Below are 20,297 nucleotides of genomic sequence, written 5' to 3'. Positions count from 1 at the left end.
GACTCGTTAAATTAATCTGAAAGTTTTGCCTTTTAACCCACAGCGCGCCCTGTACACACAGCTCCACTCACACAGTTCAGCTGGCACGTCTTTGCAACCTTTATTGCACTCAGCATCCAAAAACCAGAGGTGGTTTGGTTTGGTAACAGAAACAGGCACCCGGCTGAGTCCCGAGGGGGAAAAGAGAAGAAAACTATCTTGTAGTTTCAACAGACTCCAACAGAAAAGGAATCCGAAAGTACTGCAGATGTGGATACCACGGATGATGTGACTTCTGCTGCTGTTCAGGCACTGCAGATAAGGCGAAGCTGTTAAATAAACTGAAAGGCATCCCTCCAAGAAGGAACGAGGTACACCAGAAACCGAGCAGCACAAGCACAAAAGCCCTCCTATACACTGAAAGGCCAAGACATGCTTATGGACAGCACGCAGAACCTGGTTAAATGCTTAAAACTTCCGGTTCAACTCAACTCCTTACCTGCAGGGGCAAGGATTTGGAAAAAAGAAGTCTGGGGAAGACGACAGTGGTAGGTAGGATGCAGGGAAAGCAGCTTTCTACATTGTCCTGCCGCGTGCTCATGTCCAAGTGGCTGACAGTGACCCTGCCGGTCCAGCAGCAGTCAAACACACCCCTGGCCCTCTGCCCACTGGTGACCCTCCACAATGTAAGCTAGCAGTGACTAACAAACAGTAATCCTCCTCAAATACCACGGGAACGTGCAGTGCTTGTTGTCCTATGACCAAATATTATGAAGCACAGTTAGCTCCACCAAAGAGCAAACACAAGCTGTGAATCATGATGTTTCTCTTCTCTTGTTTCTCACCTCCCTTCCTCCTGCAAGGAAAATCGATGACCTGTTTACAAAGCAAATTTTCTGCATAAAAGTGAGTTTCCTGAGGAACACTGCATAAGGATTACCTAGAAAAAAAATACACATTGTAAGGGCAGGTGGAAATGTCAACAGCTAAAGTAAAAATCTACAACAGAAAAAATGAAAGTTTTAACACCTTTGGATACAAGGTGTTTTTGCAGGTACAAAGCTATCCTGGCAAAAATAAAGAGTATTTGACTGGCCTAACAAGACTTAATGAGTCCAGCACATCAAGAGTTTGTGTTTTAATCATATTACATGTGGAAATGAAAGCTTTTTCAGCCACATATTTGGCTACAGGTATCAGAGGCCATGAGCTGAAGGTCAGCCTCTCTCTGCTACTTAAGACGTGTTGCTGTTGCAAGCCTGCCCATTTATTCTGGACATGGACGAAGCGAGGTTTTGCAGGTCCCTTCACACCCACAGAAGCTCAGCTTCCTCTCTGCTGGCTACAGGACAACTCCCTTCACAGCTCTCCAGGCCCAAAGCAACAACAAACCTCTTAGCTCTGGCTCGGGAAGACAAAAAAGCAATTAATTTAAGATCAAACATTGTATTTGTAGCATACAATTGCAAATTCTTATTATCTTTTCAAACTTGCAGAACCCACCTGCCTTCCAATTCAAAATACAGCTGGGCAAGGCAAAGGTGACACATTTACCTGAACCACCTTGCTACACCTACTGTCTTCAACTCATTACACCGGTGAAGTGACTTGCACTTTCTCCCCGTTAAGCTACGATTTGCCATTCTTTCCACTACTGTAAAAGTGACTGTCTTGGAGAAAAAGAATTCCAGGAAGCAACAGTGCTAACAACAGGCTATCCAAGGTTCACACAAAATGGATTTCACCAAAGTCGTTTTTCACTTTAAGAATAGTCCTGTGAATTCAAGGCTCATCCATGCCCTTCCTACCTATTAAATTCTCCTCAGACTTCCCTCTACAGCTGTTAGTCACACCTACCACTGGCACTTAGAGCAGCACTTAATACGCTGCTTCACTTGCCGGACACTATGTCCCACCATAAAGCACAAGAGCTGCTTTCTATTACTTTTTATTTCCACCAAGCTCACTACAGGAACCAAAGGAACTTCTTCACCAGCATTAAAGCCTGATCTCCTACACCACCGGTACTTAGAAGTAGAACTCCTTTCTTTTTATTCTTCAAATGCTCTTGATAAATAGTTGCAGAGCATATGAAGAAGTACGAGCTCAGATCTCGGCAGTTCAGTCAAAAAAGGCATTTGTACTTCCATGCTGATTTGGAAACTTCAAAGAATGCATAGAATTTTTTCAAAAGCAACGTTCCTTACATTCAGAAAATCTATTTCAGCTCTGCCCTGGCTGATGAGGTGTCTCCTGTTATCTAGTGTGCGTGTAAGTGCACATGTGCTTTCTTCAAGCTTAGTGCTTAATCCAAGTCCAAAAACCTGAGTGAAGCTGAAACACTGCAAGCCATAAATCGAGGGCCAAGTCCCACAGTCCTTACACTTGAGTCCAAATTCACAATCCTATAGTGGAAAGCATCACAGGATTCAAGCTGTACTTTCTACAGTACTTGGTGACCTTACCAAAGAGGAATTTAAGATGAAAAAATCCTACCCTGGAAAAAGCTTGATTTATGAAGAGTGAAGTAGGCAGGGTTCCCAGTGATCACTGCTACTTGGAACCTTGTTCCCAGGAGTCTTGATCCTTTGGCTGTATTAATTTCATTTGGAGACTAACAACCGTCAAGTTCCTGGCTTGGACTAAAGCTCTGGAGCAGCCCAAAAGCTCCAGAGTATGGCAAAAGAGGATGAGATTCCAGATGTCCAAGTAACAACACTCAACAGAAATCTCATACCTGCTCGTGTTGCATTTTACAACCTCAATTAGACTTCACCAGATCAGATGAATCGTCTCTGCTGTCTCATGAGCCCACTGGTATTCCTTTTTCTTTGTCTCTACAGGTCTCAACAAGCATGTACGCAGCAATCCCATTCTCCCTTCATGTATTAATCACTTCTGAAACAGCCTAGTGCAACACAAGCAGTTCTAGTTAGATTAAAACTGATCACTGCATTCTTGCATGGGAAAAGAAAGAGGAATGTCATGTTTGACACAGTGTTGGCTGACACACTTCGCTTTGGAAAGGATTCTGGGAATCTGTTCCCTTACTTTATTTAAATTTAAATAGGAAAAAAAAAACCCACCATGTTCCTGAGTTGAGAATTGTTAAGCTTTCCCTGACAGCAAGGTAAAAATAAAGCTCCTCCAAGCATAACCAAGTAAAAAGTCACTATAAAAAAAAATAATCTAAGCACATCAAGAGATGTCAAAGAAAATCTGACACTGCTGTGTGAAGAAAAGGTTCTCACCTTCATCTAACTCCAAAATTATAAAAACAAGTCTCTACTTTTTGTTAAGTTCAAACAACTCTTCTCACACACAGGCTGATGCAGAATTACTGAACAATTGTTCGCCCTGCAGCCAAAGAAACAGGAAATTCATGTGTGCTTAGAGATCTCCGCAGAAACGGATTTGAAGGTAACAATGGGTGCCTGGAGATTTGCTTAAGGGGAGTTTTGTCTTCATCGGGTTTATTTGCTTTTCTCACCAGCGCACTCAGAACACATTCAGTCATATGTTTAGAGCTGCCATGGCCTTCACCAAGGTGACCTGGTTGTTTGAGTCTGTCTCTCTCCTGCTGCTATCTACACAGTTACTCTTGTTGGCCAAGAACTTTTGTCGGTGCCTTTCTTCCTGCCGCTTCTTCTTCTCTAGCCGCTGCTGTTCCTTCTTTTGTTTTTTAGATACCTGAAAGAAAAGGATGAAAACACAAAGTTAAAAACACACATTTTCTGCTTAGTTGGGGAAAAATAACACACTGTAAAGGAGACAAGCAGATATCAAAGCAGCTGCCAGAGAATGTTTATTCCAAACTACTTATCAGGACCTTATTTTGTATCATTTTGGGAGGAGTGCCACCTGTCGCTATTAAATGTTTGTATCAGGGAAGTCACAGCTATAGCAGCAACAAAATCCAGTAAGCAGAAGCTCTTTTTAATTCAAAGGTGAAGACAGTTGCAGATTAAGCAATCCTACACATCCCCCTAATCGTTAAAGGATGTGCAAATCACTGCCAAACCACCCTTCACATACCTTTGAGTTTCTGATAGCTCGATTCTCTTCATCGGATCTAGCCTGTCCTTTGTTGTTTTCTATTTCACCTTGATGCAAGTTCCGATTTTCAAAGATTCTTGAACCACTTCCATTTTCTTCCTGCAGAGTTCTGCTACACGATTTCTGATCTTTGCTCTGGGGATCACACTGCTCCTCAGTACCTACCAACAACAGAGGTTTTTCAGACACACTCTACCCAGAAGCTGTCTCGCTGTTTGCCAATTCCTTCTTCCAGAATTTCTGGAACAGTGGTTGTTTTTTTTTGGAAGCTGGATTGAACCCGCCCTCACTAATAACCTTCCTGACCACAGGAAGGCTGAGGTGGCAGCACAGTCAACAGTAAGCTTCAACTGCTACTGTCCCTGTTGAACTGTTTACAGTGAACACCAATGTCAGACAGCGTTATTCTGAAGCACCAGGGGACAAACTCCGTGTACTTACTGATTCTTTCCACTTCGTTCATTTGAAAGATGGCAAATATTGCAGATTCTACATTGTAGTCTTCCACTTCAAGAATCTGGCTTACTAAGTCAATGTCCTGTCCACAAGAGGAGAAAGAAAACACTGCAGAGAGTTCAAATCACTGACATACATTCATTTAACAACCATCTGAACCACTGAGAGGGGGCTGCTGTCTGCTTTTATGACCTTTCAATTAGCCTGTATTCCATTTCTGAAAAAGGTGAGGGAGAAAATCTTAAAATCCTGAAGATATCAGGAAAAAGGAATATGTTGTTTCAGCGTAACTGTTTCACTCTTGGCCCTTTCTATTCTATGCATTTGCACAGTGCAAGCAGCAATCTGCAGGAACCACACAGGCTATCCAGTGACAATGGCTAAAATTCACAGATTATCTAGTCATTTGGGATGTTTAACTACCGACATCCTCAAAGGATTTCAAATCCTACAGAATTTGTTTCAAAGTGAATTTTCTGAGAGAACACAAGACAAACCTTCCAAAATTATTAGCTGTCCACACAGAGTACATATTTCACGGGCATTTAAGGAACAAGTCTAGGATTAAATGCATCCTTATTTATGGCTGTGACACTGAAATTGTCCACGATGAGTGTTTTTTTGCATTTTTCCTCACAGCTACTTTCATGTATCAAGAAGGTTTGGACATTAAGCACAAAAAGGCTACTCAATACTTACTGAACATCCAGTTGCATTACACACTTTTTGTATAGCATCTTCCATTTCAACTTCAATCTCATCTTCAGAGTCACCCTTCTGTGGCTTCACTTCCTCCTCCTTATTTGAAACATTTTTGCAAAGCATCTGCAAGAAAAGCAAAGCCCAGCAGATCACACAAGCATGCAGCAATCTCATCAGATGCAGTAAAAACAATCTGACATCATAATAAATTTAATTATTATGGCACACTTTTCTCAGAAGTATCTTGTGTCAAAGCATCTTGGAAATTGTGTAACTTCCACCACCACTGACACTGTTTCCCATGACTCATACACTAGAGAGCAAGTTCTCACATACTACAAGATCATGCATACCAATAAACAATCCTTGGCTTTTTAAATGGAGTATTAATTTTATTACAATACTACACGTTATACAGTTATGTGCAGAGAAGCTCGATGACAGCACAGCTTACTCCTTAACACAAAAAAGTGAGATATGAAGAGGACTACAGAATCCAGCTGTTGCATTTACAGCTCTTTCCTTCTTTCCCTTTGTTTTTGCATTCAAGGTGCATGAGTATGTAATTTAGATGGGGTTGCTTCAAGGCACCTACAGCCTGCATCACAGCATCAGATTTGGGATTGATTTTCAGCCCAGTAATTTAAACGCTGTCTCAAGAGAGCAGGCAGCACTAGTTACAATGACCTTAGATGCTCTTCTATCCCCAGCATGACACAGGGACCAAACTCTTTTCTCAATCTCAATGCAAATGAGAAAGGAAATCAACTGGTAACATTCATCTGTTTTATTTATCACCCACAGCTGACTCAGGTCATCCTGTCATAACCAACCTCCATCTGAAGATACGCTGGAGCTTCAGAATCGTCATTGATTCTCCTCACGCTGTCGTAGTGCTCTCCATAACGATACGCAATATGAAGTTCCCTCACATTGTTTTTGTCTGTGCCCTGAATCTAAATGAAACAAATAAATTGCAAATGAGATTTTGGAATCAAATTCAGCATTGTATTTTTCAAAGTATTATTTTTTTGAGGCAATGATAACCACTGTGATCAGAAGCAAAGTACGTAGCTACCGAAGCATCTTTAAACAGGAAGTGTTGACCTAATAATCCAGATGTGCCTAGAGTAACAACAGAGCTTCTGTCTCAAGGATAATGTTTGAAAACCAGGTACACAACATTGGGTCAGTTACATCATAATAAACAAAATATGGTATGAAAATATTTCACTGGAAAGCTCACAACTATTTTCTAAACTTTCCACAGGAGCTATTAGTTTTCTGATCATCTTTCCAGACCCGATTTCAGTGACAGCTCCCATTCAGTGTACAATGGCTTTTTCCCCCTCAAACGTGAGGAAAAAAGTCCATTCAAGTTATGACCACAGTGGAAACAGTCACCCAAGAGTAAGTTTTGTTCTGCAGCTGGGACAAGATGCTGTTTTAACAGTTAGCATTCGAAGTGGCTATGTTTTGTTTTTGAAAGAAAGACTAATAGAAATAAAGCCAAACCATGAAAATGTATTAACTCCATTCAGGAGCACTGTTAACAACCGAATGTTCCTTTGCTTGTCAGCACCAAGTACAGCAGTTTCCATAGAAAATTCCTGCTCTGAGTATTATCTGTACTGATGCAAGAGTAATTGCTACCCCAATCATCAGTGTCTCAAACTATAGCTAAAAGCTACACAGCATTCCAACTCTTGCAAGGAATGTAGACAATTACACTGCATTTGCAGATGTCCTTTGCTTACCTGTCAAGCCAGACTTCAAAGATCTGACAGCTTTCCTGGACAAGATGTCAGTAAGCAAATGACAAGAAATGCTTGCTTTAGGGCTCCAGAATTTCCCAATCCTTTTGCGTCTTTGAATCAACTTATTCCAACTTGCAGAATACACACCAAGTCACCTTTGAGCTACGTCTGCGGTTTATGTTGCACTAAGGACTTCAGATTTCACAACAGATATTCTCCATTCATCTATTTTATACTTGGTCACCTTTAAGTTTCAACTCAACACTTGGTTATACTTCACTCCTGCCTTTTATCCTATTAAGTTATTCAACATGTTGGAACTCAGCAAGATTGATTTTCAACATTTCTCCTCTGCCAGAGCCTAAACAGGTATCTAAGCACTCCCAAATCTCTTGAAAGATTATTCTGAAAATTAGCCAATTTAGCTCTCAGTAGTGAAGCCTCTTTTTGCATGCTCTTTCCACAATACACTGGAACTGTAAGTAAAAGATAGCTGCAGATAAAAAAAGGCAAAAACAGTGAAAAAAGGTAAGAAGTTATCCAAAAAGCCAATAAAATAACCTATACATCTGAGCTAACCTGAAGCTCTACATTTACAGTCACTATCAAAAAAGGTAAAGGGTGTTTAAAGCCCTAAAAAGTCCATGCAGAGATGCCCACCTCCAAAGAGCTTTGGATTAGGCCGGAGCCTGAGAAAGAGCTGGAGGTCCTGAACACTTCTGCTCACATTTTTCCAGCTTAGCTGTACTGGATACAAGTGGTTCTCTTAAAATTAAAGGGTAACTCACCATCTGCTTCAGAGTTGGGACCAAAGGAGATATTCACACCATCTGCTTTAAGCATCTTGCTCATCTGCCTCTCTGGAAACGCTCTCTTTGGAATCTAAACTTTCTAAAATTTTGCTGGGGCTCCAAAGCAGAGGTGGGCGGGGGGGACGACAGTATGTCGAAGTTTAGAAAATTAAGAAAAAAGGGTGTCCTGGGTTATTCAAGTCTAGCAACTTGCTAACATTATCACCATGTTGTGATGCCCTACATACTTTGATGTCCTGATGTATCCTCTGTGCGGGTAGGAGACTCCTTATGTTACAACTATTAACAGCTCTCTCTACTTACGCCATTCTCAAGAGCCTAAGACAACCTCTTACCAACAAGACTATGCTCAGGCAACACAGAACCTCATCACAAACTCTGTATTTACAACCCTGGAAATGTCAATGAATGGGGAAAAAAAAAGTTTAAGGTTTTCAAGAGAATATACAAAGTGTTGGTAAGAGTTAAGTACACTGAGGTGAGTGCCTGGTTCAAAACAGTAACAAAACATGAACAGCACCCCCATGAACTCTCCTGCAGGGTCACTACCTCTGTACACTCTCGCAGGTCAAGCAGTTGAGTATTTCAGTTAGCTTACCACCCATGGCTGCCATATAAGTAAGAGTTTAAACTTGTTTGGGTTCAGGAATCCACCTGACACTTTTTCAAATGTGTTTAAGACACCACTGACAGCCTTCATCTGGTCTTTTATCTTTATTGCCCTGTTTAATCTATATACTTCATTGGTTCTGTCTGTAAATTGGGGCCTGACTTGAATAGAGGTTCTCACTTGCTCAATGAACAGGCAGAGATCGAGCGTGGACCCCTGCCAGCATGAATAACAAAAAAGAGAGTAGGAAGGACCTGATGGACTGCTTGTTCCAGTGCCCCACTGTCAGAGGAAACCATACCATGCAGTCCTTTCCAGAAGCTGATTAAACACCACCTTAAGGCTTTAAAACTTCTTCCCTCTTCTGCCTGGTCCAGAACCTCATTTCTCCAACTATCAGAAACCTTCTCATCACAAATCCCATGCAGAATTGCTGGAGCTTCATTCCAACACACCGCAGGGACTGCCCTACTATACCTTCACTTCCATATTCCTGCCTGAACCTTATCGTACAGGTTTCCTTAAGGCTGGCTCAAATTCCTCTCAGAAAAGTCAACTCATATGTAATCTGATCTTCAGGAGAGAGAAACTTATCAATGAAGCTAGTAGCTTAAAACCAAACTAAAACATGCTGCTCTGTCTCCACATACTTATCTTTCATGCATTCATTGTTTTCTTTCATTCCCTCTCCTCCTAGCACAATCTAGAGTGTTCTCCTTCAAGGCCGAAAAAGCGAGCACAGCTTTACGCTATGCCCAGCTAACTACGGCTACCGGCTGCTCTCTTTTATTAGATCAGGAAGTTTCAACACTATTTGTATTCATCAGCTAAAAATTAGGCCAAAATATAGAAGTTTTGTTTCTCACCTGCCACAGTGGAGCATTAAGCTGATGAATAACCACATTCATTTGATTGTTCCTTGCAAAGGCCACAATAGCATCGTTGCCAGCAAAGGTACCAGGCTTTGCCAAATTGGTAACTAAAGGAAAAAACATTCAGAAGAGTTGGAAACCTAGTTTCTGACACTTCCAAAAGCACTGGAGGGATAGCGAGTAATAAAATTTCAACACAAGCCCAAGAAATTCTGGAAAGGAAATCCCAACTGTGAAACAGTGACTGCTGCAGCAAGAATTTGGCAGCAACAGAAGTTAATGTGTCTTAAACGACCACAGAAACCTCTAAAAAATGCAGTACACCCTTAGATTATGCAAGGCCATCAGCTCTGTGTTAGCTCAGAAGGAAGAGTGCCATGTACTAAATAACCAAACCGCTTTCATGCGTCACCTGCATGGTACTTGGCACATCTTTGAAGCTGTTAGAACAAAGGCTGTATTCGTCATTGCTTTGGATCTTCCCCTGGGTTACCACTATGAAATATCAAGTGTCAAGGAGAAAAAGAAACCCAAAGAAATAAGCCACTCAACACCCACCAGTATTCACGGAGAGCTAGACAATTTTTGCAAGTTCCTTTTGAAAACACCAAATTTTTACTTCTTGCCTTTTTTTGCCTCTCTTTCTTTTTTCAAGTCTCTTCTAAATTTAAACAATTTCCAAGACAAATGTAATACAAGTTTAATAGCTCACCTTTCTACAGAAACGTAACAGAGAGAAATGTAAACTCACTGCTTCTAAAAACTAGAGAGGAATCCTAACATAGTTCTGGGATGAGGAACTGTTTAGTAAGAAGGTGCTCAAACGAGATGTAATCACATTACACAATAACCTCTTCCATTAGTGTTCTATGGAGACCATACCGTGTTTCTCAAAGGGTACATCATCCTCCACAAAAGGCTCAAAATCCTCCCGTTGCTTTATCATGTAATCCACCGTTTCCTGGCGATGTCTGAGGTGGTTCCGCGAGTGCCCCTCAAGCTGGTCACCGAGGGCCCGAAACAAACAATTGCTGCCGAAAGAGAAACTGCAAGTTAGTGTGTCTGAAAGGCCCCTAACAGATACACCATTAAATCAATGACCCTGGCATAGCAGCGGAAAGAATACTATGTTAACAGGAAAGAAAAAGAGCTGTGCTCTTTCTGCCCAGGAAGTTCACCGAGGATATGAATGTGAAGTAGCACCTATTCCCTGTGCTTTGAACGGCTGCTGCTATTAGAAGAATTGCTGGTAAGAACAGAAGGTTTTGAGCAAAGATGTCATCAACTCCAACAGGGTAAATCAAGGGCTGGGCCAAACTGTCTTAAACTGACACCAAGACAAATGCAGCAAAGGACAATCCAATGATCTACTACGCATCTTCTCAGCGGACACATCTAATGCCCCTTTCACCCCATACTTATGGACCTTCCTATGCTCCGCCCAGCAGGCCACTGGAACCTTCAGCCCCCCTGGGGATCGGGCCTAGGACTAGCAGAGCCCTCAGACCAGCAGGTGACAGGCCAAGAGAGCCATCAGCCCCAGGGGCACAGCCCCGCACAACCACAAAGCGGAACCCCCGACGCTGGTGGGGTACAGCGGGGAAGCCCTCATCTCTGCGGAGCACTGGCCCCACTCAACCGCGAGGGGAAAGCCCTCAGCTCCCGGGGACAGGAGCCCCAGGGATATCGGGGAGACCCGTCGCGGCGCTCACCCATCGCCCGGCACCTCCCGCAGTTTGAGGCCGAGGGCCCGGAGCTGCCTGGCGAGGCCCCCGCCGTCCGAGCCGCGGCTCGGAACCGGTCCGGCGGGGGGCTGCCGGGGTCGCCGTGCCTTCTTGGCTCCGGCGGCGGGCCGGGCCTTGCCCCCCTGCTTGCGGGACATCCCCGCCGGGCGCCCACTGCGCCTGCGCCGCCGGCCGCCCCTCACGTGACCGCGCCACCATCGAGACCGGCGCACGGGCGGCCAGAGCGCCGCCGCTCTACTCCCCCCCCACCCGGCGGATTCCTCCAGGAGGAGGAGGAGGAGGAAGAAGAAGAAGAAGAAGAAGAAGAAGAAGAAGAAGAAGAAGAAGAAGAAGAAGAAGAAGAAGAAGACGGGAGGGAAACTGAGGCAGGGGGAAGCGGAGGGCTTTAGGGATCAAAGGCAGCGGGAGTGCGAAGGGAAGGAGGGTACAGCCAAGTGTCAGGAGCAGCTGGGAGAAGGGTGACCCGCGGGGAAAAGGCTGGGGAGGGCGCAAAGGGCAGCACCGTCACCGACACTGTCGGATTCGACGCCTCATTAGCTTGTACTGTTAATTGCGCTGCTCCGTCCAGGAGCTTTTCCTCAGGGGCACGGCGGCAGCCTCCCCCCAGCACCCCACCGCACTTCGCGCCGTGACCTCCCACGGGTGGGCGCGGGAGCCCGCTCCCGTCGTCCACCGGCCGGAGTGACCTCGGCCGGCGCCGGTCCGGTACCGCATCGGCGCCCCGAACCGAACCGAACCGAACAGGAGATCGAGGAGGAGGGGAGAACGTGGGACTACCCGCGAGGTGGCACCACGGGAACGTGGCTGGCAGCGGCGACAGACCAGGAGGAGAGCTGAAACGGCGACAATTAATTAAACGCAATTAAGTGTCAGAGGCTGAACCGTCGCGTCCTGCTTCCCCGGGCACCGAGGGGAACCGCTCGGAGCCGCGGAGGGGGCTGGAGAAGTGGGCACAGCGAGAAGAGGGTGGCTCATCCCGAGTTGGGCTCTTGGGAAAGGTTTCCCGCTGTCCCCCGCTCTGCCCCGCTCTCCCACTCTTCCCACAGCGACCAGTTAAAGAAGTGGCATCCACCAGTAACGCCCTCCTGGGCTGCCCCCATCAACGCACCTGTCCTGTCCCTGGACTCCGGTTTTCCTTGCCCTGCTTCGCTCTGCAGGCGTCGCGACAGAACCGGCCTGGCGCTGCCAGAACTGCCGCACGTCAGTCGAGTTCATGTCCAATTCCTAGCTCACTCTGTTCAGAAGGCGCATCCAAACGGCTTTGTGATGAACGCTAAGAAAACACTCCAGATTTGGGAACAGACACCGAGATAACGAGTGACTCGACTCCCTTGGCATCAAAATTACAGATGTGCCACAGAAGCACATCACAGACTAAGGACAAGATAAAAATCGCCAGATAGGATGCTCCTGTCAGGTGTTTCAGGTCCCATTTATTAGGGCAAATCGGCATTTTTTGGTACCAGCTATAAGGCTGCTTCCGAGCACGACCCACTGGAGCTTTATTCACCACCACCACCAACCTCCTTTTCGACCTCAGGGTAAAAAAATTCCTCATTCCATGGGACAACGCGGTGTAAATCTGAAGGCATCTGCCTGTTCATGGCAGCTCTCTGCTTCGCTCATACGTACGCTGGGTAATGGGGGATATGGTAAGAGGCTTCGCATCAAGACAATTTTTAAGGCATGTTTGTTTGGGTTTTTTTTTAAGTAAGTTCCTTGTGTCCAGAGTGACAGCAATCTGAAACACAGCTTGAGCACAGGAAGAAGCTCAGGGGACTATCAACAGTATCTTCTCAGAGGTTTTGAATATTATTGTGCTCAAAGCACTACGGCAAGTGAGGATTTTACCCTGAAATGACACAACTGCTGGCATTATCCATTTCCTGGCATAAACAAGTACGTAAGAAGCATTCCATAGAAACTCATTTTCGTATGCAAACATACTAAAAGCAGGAAAACAGGATGAGTATATAAACTGACTGCAAATGATTAATGGAAACAGTCATTAGCCTCAGTAGCGTTAAAGGGCTATAGGCAATTCAGTTACGTACAACCTGCATGCAAGCCAGCGAACATCACTCGTGACACCAAGGACAGAACTGAGTCAAAATTAGGACAGATCCTTTGACACTTGGCAGAAAATTTCATCAATGGAGGACAACAATGGACAGACGTTTTTAGCTCGATACGACCGACAAAAACTGGGCAAATAGAGCACACACTGCCTGACCTGCAGTGCTTAAAACACAGCTCAGGAATTGCATGCTTGCAGCCTCCTGAGCCCCTACACCAGGTCACGCTTCCTCTCCTGGGGTCTGTGATCCTCGTGGCAGTAAACCGCAGCCCTGGGGAAGCATGAGGACCTCTCCGACCCATGACGTGCTCCGCTTCCCTTTCCCTCGAGCGAGTCGTCCTCGCTGCTGATGTGCATCTGTAGCAAAACAACCACGGCTCTCCACCAGCTCTGAGTTTCTAGCATAGACAGGCAGGCAAAAGTCACTCCCACGCCTTACTAGAAGACAGAGCAAACAGACATGGAGGCACGGATTCATCTCATCTAGTTTTTAACTGAAATACTTAAGTTAGAAGCGTAGTTGCCCCTGTTGGTGTCTGTTCCAGCTTCCCAACACCTGCAAGCCAGTTTCATACAGTTCTAATGAGTAAGAATCTGTAAATTTTAAGACATTTCCATTTTGGGCATGGGAACTGACAGACTAAATTTGAAAATTCTAAAGCATTGTAAAAATGGCAGCTCTGTCTTCTGTTTTCCCAGATCTTTTCTTTCTAACAGCGTTAACTTACTAATAAAGAGGTATGTAAAATCCAATAGAAAATTCTCCTATTTTTAAACATAAATGAGCCTTGCAGTTCACCAGCCCACTTCCAGATGTTCTTGCACTTCAACTGTGTGTCCCACTTCTGCAACTGAAAGATCTTCAAGCTCCTGAAATTTCAGGTCACCCCAAAGTCCAGCAAACACTGCTATATGCCACATCAGCAGATATACAGCAGGAATGCCTAGACACGTTTACAAAGTTTCCTTACAACAAACCTTCTACTATTTCTCAGCAAAGAACAAGCTCTTCTTGCTTCATCCCCCCCATCAGCAAGTTCACGAGATTAGAGTCTTCCTGAACTCCTTGCCCTCCTAAATTGCAGTTGTTTCATTTCTTTCTGCTGCTCCTCTGTTGGGAGGGACAGGCTGGTACAAGGTAGCACAGACAGCTTGAGCATTCAGGTGCACTTGAGGCTACTGACTTGGTACTCTGTGTCTTCTGCCAGTAATGCTGACCTAGTCCAGTTTTCTGGGATTAGTGATCCTTCCCTTTCTACTTTCCTTCCTTCCACAGGATTCTTACTGAGAAACCATCTCTATTTTACCCCTCAAATAAAAAGGTAGAAAGAAATAAGAGACTGAGGGATTTTGTTCAGCCATTTTTTTCAGACAAGGCAAATATTCACAAAACCACTTAACAGAAGGGCATTCCTGAGTGCATGAGGTTGTCCTGTGAATGCCACGAAAAAGAAGATGGTCCCACCAAGACACTAACCTTGCTTTTAATTTCTAGATCTCTCCCATGGGCTCTGTGAGAACCTCTGTGACCCTAAGTCATGCTTCAGTTCACACCTGAAGCCCTCTGATGACTGAAAACAACAGGGATGCTCCTAGGATAAAAGAGTTGGTAATAATTGGACATTCAACACTCAACATTAATAATCTCAATCTCATTCCTCGCTTTGTGCTGTAGGGTAACAGCTCTAGGGTAGCAAGTATTGCTAAAGCAAGAGCAGACTTCCTACCCAGGGCACTCAAAATTAGTGATACTTAACACTCTCTCTAATCAAAGCACTGCATTCAGTACACCAATGTTAAGATTCAACAAATACCTCTGAATCTGTCACTGTTCAGCAAAGCAGTGTTTAGAGACCAATGAAATTGCTCTCAACGAATAAAGTACTAATTTAGTCATCATGGTAGTGTCTGGCTCTCACAGTGAGCAAAGCTGCAGTCTGCTAATGCCACGGGGTCTGCTTCCGGACAGAAATTGCTCAGTGATATTATCAGCTGTTGTAAAATGTCTTGGTCACGAAGTTAATCATTAATTCAGGTCACCATCTCATAAAAACATCATATTGTAAGAGCACAACACGCTTAAAGCTAACTGTCACTAATCAATCATGCATACAACAGCAATAAAGCAACACATAAAAGGAGCCAGAAACTCAGCAAAACCTTCAGCTAAGGGAAGACAAACTGCACCGAGGTTTATCTCCATGGAGAAATCCACTGACAAGCTCAACCATGAAAATGGATCGACAGCTCCTGGAGTACCACAGGCTGAAAAGGACAGTCCTGCGCCCACTGCAGAAGGTGCTGCAGAAATGAGCAGAGCAGGACCCCTAACAGAAAACACTGCAGATGTGAAGAGACTGGGATTCACTGAAGAACGTAATAAAGAAATTGAGACACCTTCAGGCACAGAGCGAGGCAGTCCTGATGCCTTTAAACCATCGATTTCAGAAAGAGACTGTCCAAAGTCAAAGCCTCTCATTATGCTAATGAACTCAAACTCTCCCAAAGTACACAGTTTGGAAGTGAACCACCAGTGTTCAACCACAACATCTACTGATATGGACTGCCTAGTCTGCTTCAACAAGTACAACATCTACAGAGTACCAAAGCTCCTGGACTGCCAGCATGCCTTCTGCGCAGTCTGCCTCAAGCTTATCCTCAGGAAAGAGGAGAGTACCTGGATAATCACCTGCCCCCTGTGCAGAAAAGCCACTTCTGTGTCAGGAGGACTCATCCGCACACTTCAAAATAAAGAAGACATCATGGAGCACTTGGAAAATCCCGATTCTAATCCTGAGGTACATGTCTCTGCCATAGGGCTAGACAGCAATAGCTGGACTCAGACCAGCCAAGATGCTTTATACAGAGATGAAAACGTTCCAGCAGACAACAGACTGGCTATACAGAGACTTGTGCTGCTCCTGCTTCTTGTGGTGATTCTCACTATCGTCATCCTTCCGTTTATATACTCAGGTCTGATAAAATGGGTAATTTGTCTCCTGCTTACTTTGGGGTTGGTCATGTCTATAGTGCTTTGCTGCACTCCTAAATTCTACTGGAGGTGTAACAGGGACTCGCTCGCCCCCTCCCACAAGGAGACCCACATCACTACTATTGCCTGAAACAAGCAATGTGTGCTGCCTAGAGATCATGGACTGGTCCTGCCTGCAAAGCTGCATGTTAGGCATGCTAGTCAGTTACTGGACTTTGAAAGCAATCATTCAGGTAATAAATTCAACAGGTGGCTAAGCTTGCTCAATGGCAATGCACAGTGTTGTTAAATTTCACTACTGGAAACATAGTCAAATATTTATGAGATAAAAATTATAGGTTTTCCACACAATAATTTTGTTGTTTTGCTTTTGTTATTTTATTCTTGTTCATGTCATCATCTGATTAGCACTGCAGAACATTATCTGAAACACCTGAGAGATGGTGTCCTGTGAAAATCCCCAGCTGTGGTTGCGTTTTCCCACTCTTCTTACACACATACACTTCTTCTTGTGACAATGTGGGGAAATAAGACTGCTAAAGCAGGGACTGGGTGCCTACTCTCAATGGAAGATAGTAGTTTTAACCCAGGTTATTGCTTTAATCCCAATCACTACCCACGTGGTTGTTGGCAGGGATGGGAAAGGGACTGGGAAAAGGGGATGTCGGTTGATGCACACCAAACTAGAGAGGGAGAGGCACTATCAACACTCCTAATCTTCAGTCTGTGGTTTACAAAGGGCTAGGCTCTCAAAAGCTCATGACACTCCAAATTCTGCGTGTTATTTAGCACAGAAATAGTTCCTCGCACCTGAACTCCTTTTTCTGGCTACTTGCACCGCCCCTCTTCTTGCCCTCTTTACATGAAGTATGACACTGCCCTTGGAGATGCCCACAATTCTCCTTCTAAACAGAAATCTGTCAATTGCTATGCCATGCCACGCCACATGTGATATTTTTATATGGAATGCGTCCATTAAAGTTTAATTGCTCATTGACTTCTGTGTTTCCATTCCTCACTGACAATTAATGTCGAAACATTTCACAGTTTCCTCACTGACAGAAACTACAGCTGAGAAAGCTTATTAGGGAGTCTGCACAACTGAGTTAGTGAGCAAAGCAAAGTAGTAATGCATAGGTTTTTTCCTTTATTTAAAAAAATACTTAGTTGCTAATAAGATATCCTGTAACCCAACTAAAATTAAATTGGAAAAAAATTAGAAGTTTGCTCTTAGTTAAGTTACATTTTCAAGAGTACCATGGATCTCAGTAGACCTTGGATCAGGCCTGTGGTAAATATTTGTGTTCGATAAGAATGGAAACTGATGTACTCCAGTTGCTCAGTATATAAATATACATAGTGTCTCACCAGCAGATAAAACAGATTAGACTAAGAGGTAAGGAGCTGTTGTCCTCCTAGAGTCTTGGAAAAAACGGGTCTATTTTCTGCCTAATAACACAAATCTTCAAGGGAAATGGACAGCAACTGGCTGGTTGCAGAGCACATATGTATTAACATTTGCTAATAACCAAGCAGAAAAAAAGCTTTTCAATTGGGAAAAGGCAGGTAGTTTTAAACCCAGATATTTTATTGAACTCTATTATTCCAAATACAAAGACTGGACCAGATATTCACCTGTACTGAAAATAATTTCAGAAACTCTTGCCAAGTCTTTCAGCTCATAGACAATTTTCCTGTCGAGTTCCCTTCACCAACACTGGTGGGTGACTGTACTGTAAAGGTTTGTAACAAATATATTAATATTGGCTTGAAAGTAGCATGCATGAATGCATCAGAGTAAGCTGGAAGGGTTAAAGGAAAATCATGTGCTAATTGCTACAGAACATTGATCTCATTCAAAGGACCAGATAGCAAGGAAGAAACAGATTGTCCTACAGATAAGATGACAAAGATGAACTACACTAGAAACATAAAGTAATCCAATTTAAAAAAAAAAAACAACAAAAAAACAAAAAACTTGGGGAATGTTCCCTAAGAGGGGAAGAGACCAAGCAAGATACCAAACAACACCTACTCTAGAAGGGTGTGTCACACCCAGTATCGGTTTGCCATCATCAGTCAAGAAACATAATGAAGATTTTTAGAGTCAGCATCCCTTGTCTTTCCTATCACTCACAATGGAGCCTCACCAGCCCATGTGGGCTTGTCAGCACATGGGTGCGAACAAATGAAATCAGAGAATGAATGTGAACAGGAAAAAATCCATTTGTTACCTATTACCCTGCCCTTCCAAAAGGGCATATTCAATTTTATTTCACTAATCTCTACAGTGCCAAAAAAAAGGCCAACAGAAAAAGGCTTCCCTCAAGGCAGTATACACCAGTGGGAAGGAGGCATGCATGCTCTGCGATTACCAGTGAGAGAGTGGCCCTCTCAAAAAAACCCTGTGGATCCATACAGTAAGATTATCAGCTGTAGAAGTCCAGGTTTCCACCCCCACTGCTTTGCATCAGCACCTTCCAAGCCTGCATTCAGCAGTTCAACTGAAATGTTTCTTCAGCCTTTGAAAGCCACTAACAATCAGCTGATTCAGAGTTCATGGATGTTGGTGGGAGTCATTAGGCCCTAGAACCCAGTATCTTTATAACAGCTGTTGATTCTCATCTGACAAGATAAGGCTCGATGACGATGCAAATCTTTGAAGCAGCAACTAAGTTTATGGAGAAAAGGCCAACAGAATTGTACTCCTATTCCAAAACATAAAGGAATTGCTTGTATCCAGTTTTAATTCATGCCAGTCTTTTTGGCAAGGAATTTTCAACTCCACATTACCTTGCCCTGCTTACCTTACCTAGCTGGCTCACAATTTCACATAGTGATGAGGTAACACATTGTAGCCTGAAAGGGAGAGGTTCATAATGAGAAATGGGCCCACGCAGTAATATTCAGCTGTACCTTACAAACTGCATTAATATCCAAGAACTATGATTTATAAAGACAGAATCCCATCAAGACATTAAGAGCATGATAAGACCCAACAGTGGTATTTAAGGATTATAGTCTGTACAGAGAGAATCCTGGACCAGAAACTTCAAACGTGACTTGTTTAACAATGCATATACACAAGCCAATTTTAATTCGAAAATATAGCTATCCTTTTGTCATGCTGTGCTCCCACTCTGCCCCTCTGCCCACAGGGCCCTTCCCAAAGCCCCAACTTTCCCTATCCCAATCTCTTTTCAGGCTTCTCATCAACAAACAGCACCATCATCGCCCACCACAGTCACTAGTTAGATAAGAGAGGGAGACAGGTGCCTAAAAAATTTTGAGTGTAGGTGTTCTAAATTACTGTTAAATGTAGAAGCCTCACTTTATCTACAGAACTTTAAATTATCTATAATTGAGCTGGCTTTGATTACTGTTAAACTACATAATGAGATCCCAAGTCTACAACATCTGGTAAAACTCACTCCTAATTGTCATTCCACTCAACTTATGTTTTGGTCCAGTTTTAACAGCTCTTCTGTGTTGTCACATAAACAGACAAAAATATACATGGAATAAAGAACACATTTCACACTTCCACAACACTCAGATTCTGTACAACAAGAACTTTAGGTCCTCAAACACAGAACTGTCAAATCTACAAGAAACTAATTTGCAGATCTTGGTCTGAGAGCACAGATTCGTGCCCAGGTGATTCTCTGCTTGTTGTGAACCATTTGCAACTTGTCTGTTGTGTTGTGCAGTTACCCAAGCCACAGGTAAAGTAGATACCTTCTGCACCTGAACTGGGATCAATGGAACTTGCCTTCAGAACTTCAGTGTCACATTTAACAACTATATGATGATACTGAAAATATCTATATGTAACATGAGTACTTGTGTGAGTAAACCTGAGGGAGTCTAATATTAGTTACAAGCAACCTGGACAAGATATTTGGCCAAATCAAAATTGGCTTTTAAACAGAACAGGTACTCAGATTTTTTTTTTTTTAATTATTTATAAGCAAGTCCCACATAACACATTTTAAAGTGTAAATTGGTTACCCCAGCTACCAAGCAACCAAAACTAGTTTTGCTTTCATGAAACGCAATCATACAGAAACACTGCTCTCCTTCCCCTGAAAAAAAGGGTCTTTCTCCAAAAATTCCTACACACTGGACTTGGGGTTTCAGCCTGAGGCTGCTCTCAGGGCAAATGCATTTCTTAAAATGCAATGCAAAAGCCTTATGCTCAGATAGCTGAACTAACTCCAAAGCCTTAGGATTTCTGCA

General features: G+C 43.6%; 2 protein-coding genes across 3 annotated transcripts; one reads left to right on the top strand and one right to left on the bottom strand.

Moving 5' to 3' along the window:
- Positions 1-75: 75 nt before the first annotated feature.
- On the bottom strand, positions 76-11,160 carry OTUD3 (OTU deubiquitinase 3). Of its 2 annotated transcripts, XR_011324468.1 has the most exons (9): positions 10,957-11,160; positions 10,127-10,275; positions 9,239-9,351; positions 6,027-6,149; positions 5,191-5,316; positions 4,477-4,573; positions 4,015-4,196; positions 2,476-3,669; positions 76-835 (listed from the first exon to the last, which is right to left on the bottom strand). XR_011324468.1 is itself a non-coding variant. In XM_069782397.1 (8 exons), exons 1-8 carry the CDS (start codon positions 11,124-11,126, stop codon positions 3,493-3,495), a joined length of 1,137 nt encoding a protein of 378 aa, XP_069638498.1. In that variant the 5' UTR covers positions 11,127-11,160; the 3' UTR covers positions 76-3,492. The 2 variants fall into 2 exon arrangements, 1 of the variants encoding a protein (XP_069638498.1); XM_069782397.1 differs by having other exon boundaries at positions 76-3,669.
- A 155-nt stretch (positions 11,161-11,315) lies between these two features.
- On the top strand, positions 11,316-16,229 carry RNF186 (ring finger protein 186). The gene has a single exon (XM_069782396.1). It carries the CDS (start codon positions 15,172-15,174, stop codon positions 16,186-16,188), a length of 1,017 nt encoding a protein of 338 aa, XP_069638497.1. The 5' UTR covers positions 11,316-15,171; the 3' UTR covers positions 16,189-16,229.
- Positions 16,230-20,297: the final 4,068 nt, after the last annotated feature.

This window comes from Haliaeetus albicilla, chromosome 4 (genome assembly GCF_947461875.1).
Source record: "Haliaeetus albicilla chromosome 4, bHalAlb1.1, whole genome shotgun sequence".
Classification (NCBI taxonomy): Eukaryota; Metazoa; Chordata; class Aves; order Accipitriformes; family Accipitridae; genus Haliaeetus; species Haliaeetus albicilla.
This window is presented reverse-complemented; position numbering and strand designations above follow the sequence as displayed.